Source organism: Otolemur garnettii, unplaced genomic scaffold (genome assembly GCF_000181295.1).
Source record: "Otolemur garnettii isolate 467f Iridium unplaced genomic scaffold, OtoGar3 scaffold00133, whole genome shotgun sequence".
Classification (NCBI taxonomy): domain Eukaryota; kingdom Metazoa; phylum Chordata; class Mammalia; order Primates; family Galagidae; genus Otolemur; species Otolemur garnettii.
Window position 1 is genome coordinate 5163443 of NW_003852528.1, and position 7139 is coordinate 5170581.

The 7139-nt window shown below is 55.1% G+C and overlaps 1 protein-coding gene across 4 annotated transcripts in view; it reads right to left on the bottom strand.

Annotated features, from left to right (window-relative positions):
* Nucleotides 1-272: 272 nt before the first annotated feature.
* HDLBP (high density lipoprotein binding protein) overlaps nt 273-7139 on the bottom strand; it is a 77101-nt gene continuing 70234 nt past the window's right edge. For 3 of the 4 annotated variants that reach the window (XM_023518240.1, XM_012810408.2, XM_023518241.1), the window contains exons 21-28: nt 5687-5841; nt 5105-5209; nt 4786-4920; nt 3605-3748; nt 1809-1994; nt 1164-1280; nt 854-982; nt 280-757 (exon numbers count right to left, since the gene is read on the bottom strand). In XM_023518240.1, the coding sequence (XP_023374008.1) occupies nt 671-757; nt 854-982; nt 1164-1280; nt 1809-1994; nt 3605-3748; nt 4786-4920; nt 5105-5209; nt 5687-5841 (1058 nt within the window). In that variant the 3' untranslated portion in view covers nt 280-670. Of the gene's footprint in view, nt 758-853; nt 983-1163; nt 1281-1808; nt 1995-3604; nt 3749-4785; nt 4921-5104; nt 5210-5686; nt 5842-7139 lie in introns of all 4 variants that reach the window. The other variant, XM_003798255.3, reaches the window with a different exon arrangement.

Sequence of the window (7139 nt, forward strand, 5' to 3'; positions counted from 1 at the left end):
GATAACCAGTCCTGGGCTGTGTGTAATGCAGTGGGGCTGAAGGACATGTAGTGCTTTCAGACCCCTCAAACAGGTAGAGTCAGGACCACCTGAGGAAATGAGTCATTAACCTCCAGCCCCAGGACACTGGCCTGCCTGCGTCCAGACCCAGGCCCTTTTCCCACCCTGTTGTCTGCTGCATGGGCACGGCAGCTGGCAGGGCTGACCACGCTCTAAGGAAAGGAAGGTCTGGACAACAGGCAGGAGGGAGGTGGGAAAGGAAGAGGGAAACGTTTTGGCTTTTATAAAGTCAAGGAAATTTATTTCCTGAGGTCATGACACAGGAAGTCGACTCCTAGCCACACTGCAGAGCTCTCGTGGTGAAGGTCAGCGTGCTGACATGCTGGGTGGACCAGGAAGCTGGAGTCTGTGTTATTACGAAATGCTCGATTACTTTTGCTTAGTGTTAAAACGGTGGAGGCCCCACGACAGGGAGCAGATCCCAAGCGGGCACTGACCAGGCCCTGATAAGTGGCCGCACACAGCCGGCCATACCAGGCTTCACTGTGAGACCTCGGGAAGGGGAGAGTGCCAACAATTTACGGAGCGTCCAGCCGCTGGATTGGATGAGGCACACCACCGTGCTGTTGGGTTCAGGTCAGCAGGCTGGAGAGGTTCTGCTTTTTGATCATTATCGTTTGGGGCCCCAAGGGAGGGTCTTAGGGGCCACCTGAGCCCCAAAGCTGGGAAATTCCTCAGAGCTGCTCATGTCTGGAGCCTGCGCGGGGAGAGGGTACGATGTCAGTGGTCACTGCCCTGCCCCCCATGGCTCCTGGGCAGCTGCCATCCTGCCATTCCCACCCCACTGCCTGACCTTCTCACTGCTGTTTGCAGTCCAAGGAGCATCTCGCACCACAAAACCTCTGGATGGTGCCTTGGACTCCTCGTGCGCTGGAGGCTTTGCGTAAACCTGAAGCACTTCACTGTCCACGACGTCGGCCAGCTGCAGGGCACAGGGTGTGGAGACCAGGCTGTCAGCTCCGAGGCTGCTCTCAATATACCCTGTTAAGGTGTGACAGCCTCTGCCCACCTGTCATTCCTGCGCCTGGCCTGCCTTGGGAAGCACACAGGCTGCCTGGGACCAGGGTGCCTCTAGACTATAGTCTACTGGGCCCCAAACTCACGTATTCCTCCTCCAGGTTGAGGATGTGGTCTATGGCCTCCTCCACGTTCTCAGGGAGTCCTGTCACACTGACGCAGTTGGGGTCTGGGGCCCCACTCTGTGGGAAGCGGATGTCCACCTGGAAGGAGCACCTGTCAGCTAAGAAGCTCAAAGTGCAGACTCTGACCAAAGCGTCACTGCTGTACGTGTATTTGTAATGAAGAGTTTTCCCTCTGACTTATAAAAACGTAGCAATCTGGCTTCAGAGCTGTTCCTTCCTTCAATTCAGTCACCCTAATCACCAGGTTGGACTAATTTCAAGGGCACTTTGTCCTCAGAAGACACGGGGGGCCAGGCACAGGCTGCTTGCTCCCTCTCGTGTGAAATTCACCCAGGCCCACAGGTAACTGCCAAGATTAAGGGCCGATCTCGCCCTTTAGAGAGCCTAATGGCCCATGCAGCCCCTGTCCAGTGTCACTGTCTGTGCAGGCCAGCTGGGCTGCAGTCTCACTACCACTGAGCCAGGAGCCTGAGAGAAGAGCACCCCTGCCCACGCCTTCCAGCCCTGCATGTTCAGTGGCCCAGATGAGGCGACGCAGGACTTATGTGGCCCGCAGACAGTGTGGGGAGCTCACCTATTATGCCCCCCACCCAAGCTGGAGCTCACCTTGAATTCATCCATGATTTTGCGAATGGCTTTGCCGCGGGCACCAATGATGCGGGCATGGACACGGTGGTCCAGTGGGACGTCCTCAGAAACCATCTGTTCAAGTTCACCCACAATTCTCAGTATAGCATCCCGGGCAGCTTCTGTGTTCTTCTCATATCCTGTGATGGTGATTTGGTCCTGGGGCTAGAAAGGGGTGTGCAGTCAGAAAAGTGGGTGCCTCAATGGGACCTCAATAGGCCTATGCAACTGGGAAACAAGCGGAGCATGGTGAGCACCAGCACCCCTCAGCTCCCGCCATCCCTGAAGCCACAGAAGAGTCCAGTGCGTGTGCGTGACTACAAAGGGCATCTGCTAACAAGAACCGGGAGACACATTCCTGTCATCCCTGTATCTGGCCTGCCTTGGAAAGTACAGCATCCAGGACACAGCAGGCAAAGGCCTCAGCCTCCCGCTGCTTCACCCAGGTGACCTAGGGTGTCTCTGTGCTGGAGGCTGCCCGGTGGGCACTCACTGACCACAGCAAGCCCCTGCCTCTCTCAGAGCCCTCCCACTTGGTTCCCGGTGGCCCCAAACCGACACGCTCAGCTCAGGACATGTGGGAGTAGACATCAAGACAGCACCGGCATCTGCAAGGCAGGAGGGGACAGCACCATAGCGAAAGGACAGACAACAAGAAAGGAGATAGATACACCAAAGACCCTGCCTGGGAGCCCAGAGAAGACCCCATAGAACAACAGCCTGGGAACTGCTGTGCAGACTAAAGCAAGATGCTGCGGGCAGACACTTCCCCAAGACCAGCAGAACAGAGCTGAGACCCCTGCAGCCAGTCAACACACACCACGCATCAAGCTCCACCAACAGAAGGATAACTCTCCCTGGAGACAGCTGCTCATAACAAAGAATATACTTGGACTACTCTACCCGAATTGTGGAATATCGACTAAAATAGGCTAGACACAAATGACTTTAAGAACTCATCATTATGTGAGAAAGTAGATGGAAACAAAGGGTAGTGAGGGTGAGGGGTTTCAGAAAGCTAAACTCTCAAGATGGAGATGATTAGTTAAGCAATGTCCTGGGGGTGAGGACTCTGAGAAGCAAGGCTGCAGGTAGATCCCTTCCCGGGCCTGCCAACTTTTAAAAAAGTGTGTGTGACTCAAAGATTCAAAAGGAAGAGGCTGGGGAGACATCAGAGGTCAGACGGGCAGGAGCCCACCATGCATGAGCAAGAGCTGTGCTGGGGTAGAGGGTCCAGGGAAGCGTTTCCAGGCAGCCAGAAGAGACTGGTCATTGAAGCTGGCTGATGTAAGACCGTGGCAACCCGGAGTCCTCAGCAGGGAGGCCAGGCCTGAGGAAGGGACCCACGCATGTCAGACCCAGATGGGCAGGGGTAAGGCAGAGCAGAGTGGCACTGAGAATGGGGTTACCTCCCCCTCGCTACACGCAGCAGGAGGCAGGGGACGCTCCATGCCCACTTGGCCTCAGATGTATGTGTGTGTCTGTGTGAAGGGGCTATACCTGCTGGCCCAACTACTCAAAAAAGAACCAACCAGAGTCCCCGCCCCCCAAACCCCCAGTACACATGGTGTTGAGGACATCTCTCCCACCCAACAAATGCCAAGACATGGCCCAAAGCCCAAGATGGCCTCAGCTGTTCAGGGACTGACTCTGAAACCGGCCCTCCTGTCCTATATACAGGGTGCAACACGCAGGTTGGCTTGGTCACTCACTGTTCCCAAGGCAAGCAAAGGAGATCCAGCTGCCCCAGTGTCTCACCTGGGTGTCATTCTTACCTGACTGCTATCGTCTTTATCAGGAAACTGGATGTTCACATCATGTTCCAAGCGGATTTGGGTAATCACTGCCCCCTTTCTGCCAATAATTTTGGGATGATATTTAGGGTCCACAGTGACACTCAGCTTAAAACTTCTTAAAGCCTACAAATGAAAAAAGTGACCATGAGGCAGCCGACAGGGTTCTGGTGCCCACCCATCCTGGTCCAGCAGGGTACCTGCTGTCATCCCAGAACAAAGCCCTGGTCCTCTGTTGGCCCCTGTGCTCTAGAACAGTGGGAATCTCTCTAGCCCGAGTCTCAGGTTGCTGTGAGCTGTGATACCATAGCAGTGTACCTAGGGTGACCCCTGACACCTTGGGTCATCTGCTAATTATGAAAACCAGAGGATCCAGCCACTCCATACAAGGTACAGAAACATTTCAAAAGAGGGCTCGAGAGAGTCCATCTGGCAACTAATGGGAGAACAGGGCCCAGGAACTGGCACAGCTGGGCAGGGAGGCCCCAAGCTCAGGGCTTTCAATCTGTGAACAATGGTCTGACAAATGAGTATAAAAGAGTCCTGGTTCTTTTCGGGCTTGGGCACGGAAGTAGATAGCAAAACTGTCAAAGAGACAGAGCTCCAGGTGTCAGTAGCCAGAGCTGTGACCTGGTTAGAGGACAGAAGCCCAAGTCCAGGCAAGGCAGACTGTGTGATCAGGTCACAAGCTCTGTCCCCATTGGCCCCTTGCTGAACAGCCACTCCCAGCACCACTTACCCTTGCCGAGCAGCTTACCAGCCCTGCCGAGGCCATGCGGGGCCTCTGCCCTCCTCCCCAGCACCCAGCAGGCTCACATGTCCACCCTGACTATAGGGCACACACAGGGGGCCAGGGATTCCCCCAACCTTTCCTATAGGGTCTGAGGCACCATTCCAATTTGGTTTTAAGAGAAATACCAAATTAACACAAAAGCCCGACTTTGTCACTATTCTGTTAAGAAGAGAACAGTATCATGCCCCCAAGCCTACTCCACAGCAAGCCCTCTGGATGGTGACTACACCTTTGCGCTGCCTGGGTCTCACCCCAGCTGCCCTGTTTTAACTGGATGCTCACATCTCTAAGGATTCCCCTTGATTCTGAAGTGTGCCCCGGGGCTGAGAGCCACATCCTGCCTCTGCCCCACTGGCCCTGCTGCACTCACCCGGTCCTCCTGCTCAGCCTGCAGTTCCTTTACTCGCTCTAGCAGCCCCACCTTGGCCCGGTCCAAGTTTGCAGTAAGGCCCGTGATGGCAATGATGTCGGACTGCAGCTCAGGTGCGGGCACGTGTATGTTCACCTGTGGGGACAGGGCAGACCCGACAACCCTGCAGGGTGGTAGAGACTCAGAGGGAGGGACAGGGATGCCCTGCAGGAGGTAGCTGGCACCCCAGCAGACAGGGTGGGAGGTGGCTAGACAACTCTAGCTCCCAGGAGAGGATAGGACATGGTAGCACCAGCCGTGACGCAGCTCGGGGCCCTACCTCAAACTCATCCATCATCTTGCGGATCCCACTCCCCTTCTGCCCAATGATGTATCGGTGAAGGTCAAAGGGCACTCCCACCTCAATAGTGACAGGAACCAATGCCTGCAGGGATGACGGTTGCAGTCAGGCTGTGTTGAGTGGCAGGTGGAGTGATGGAGCGCGTGATGCCAGCAGCATGCCACCAGGACTTTAACTCAAACATCCCACATGACCTGCCTTCACGTCCATGATGTGCACCATCATGAAACACAGAGCTCTTGCCGGCTGTCCACTGAGGCGCACAAGGCTCAGGGTACACAGGGCTCATCTCATTAGCCCAAGCCAGGCCTGGGGGCAAACTGAGGCTGGAGGCCACACTCCGACCTCTGTAAGCAGCACCCTTCCGCAGCCCTCACACCTGTGGAGCCAAGAGCTCGGACTTCACGCAACTGTCCAAGGAAGGTGCCTCCACAGGCTCTGGTTGCTGGGAACGGGAGATGGTCTACACTCACAACAGATGCGAGGGTCCACTGCCACTCCACCGCCCCCCCACGGCCTGCTGCCTGGTCCCACAGCAGAGGACAGGGAGCCCCGACGCACCTCCAAGGCCTCCTTGGCAGCCTCACACTTCTCTCTCCGGCCAGAGATGGTGATGATGTCACACCTCCTTGGAGAGCCGGGCTCGGCCTCCTTGGCCTCTCTGCCCTCGCTGGCTTCGTCCCCATTCTCCTGGACCACAGGTTCCATGCTGTGAACTAGGGATAAAAAGGAAGGGGACAGTTGACAACTGCTCCAAGACACCCCATGCTTTGCTCAGAACATGGCATCTGGGAAGCACCTATTGCGTGCTGGGTGGTACAAGGCAGGGAAGACTTGGCCTGTCCTCCAGAAGCTGAGGTCTGGACTGAGTAGACAGGACACGCCTACACAGCCAGCCTTGGGTGGGGCTCCTGGGCCTGAGTGCAACCTGTAGGCTCTACATGGTGACTGTGAACTCCCATGTCCTCACCTACAAAACAGAGCTAATAGCAACTAGGGCAGAGGACCAAGTATGCTCAGACAAGTTAATCTGCAGAGTAGCACAGTGCAGGCCACTATGTATGGGGGATGGCTGGGCAGGCTCTCTGGGGTGGCCACATGGTCTGGCCTTGATGAGATGGCTCAGGAAAGGTAATGGATGGGCTGAGACATAGTCACAGAGAGGCCACTAGACCCTCACCAGCCCCATGTGCCAGAAAGAAGAGACCCTCAGGGCATAGGGGTGTCTGCAGGACACAGATGCTGGCTGAGGGGTGCCCTGAGTTGTACTGGGAGACCATGTGACCACACGACACCATTGCCACACTTGTTCCTGATCCAGGAGGCCACGCTCATGGGTGGCTGAGTGGGAGCTGGACAGGTATGTCTGCCCAAAGCAACCATGGCCCTGGAGTGAAAGCAGAGCTCTGAAGGATGCTTTAAAAATTGTACATTTTGAGGCCATGGTGGTTCACGCCTATAATCCTAGCACTCTGGGAGGCCAAAGCAGGAGGATCACCTAAGCTTGAGATTTCAAGACAAGCCTGAGCAAGAGTGAGATCCATCTCTACTAAAAATAGAAAAACTGAGGCAGCACCCACAGCTCAGTGGTTAGGGTGCTGGCCATATGCACCAAGGCTGGAGAATTTGAACTTGGCCCAGGCCAGCTAAGACAACTATAACTGCAATAACTAAAAAAAATAGCCAGGCATTGAGGTGGGTGCCTGCAGTCCCAGCTACTTGGGAGGCTGAAGCAAGAGAATTGCTTAAGCCTAAGAGTTTGAGGTTGCTGTGAGCTGTGACACCATGGCACTCTACTAAGGGCAACAGCTTGAGAATCTGTCTCAAAAAATAAAAAATAAGTAAAAATAGAAAAACTAGCCAGGCATTGTGGCAGGTGCCTGTAATCCCAGCTACTTGGGAGTCTGAGGCAAGAGGATTGTCTGAACCCAGGAGTTGGAGGTTGCTGTGAGCTATGTATGCCAGCACGACACTCTACCCAGAGTGACAGAGTGAGAATCTGTCTCAAAAAAAA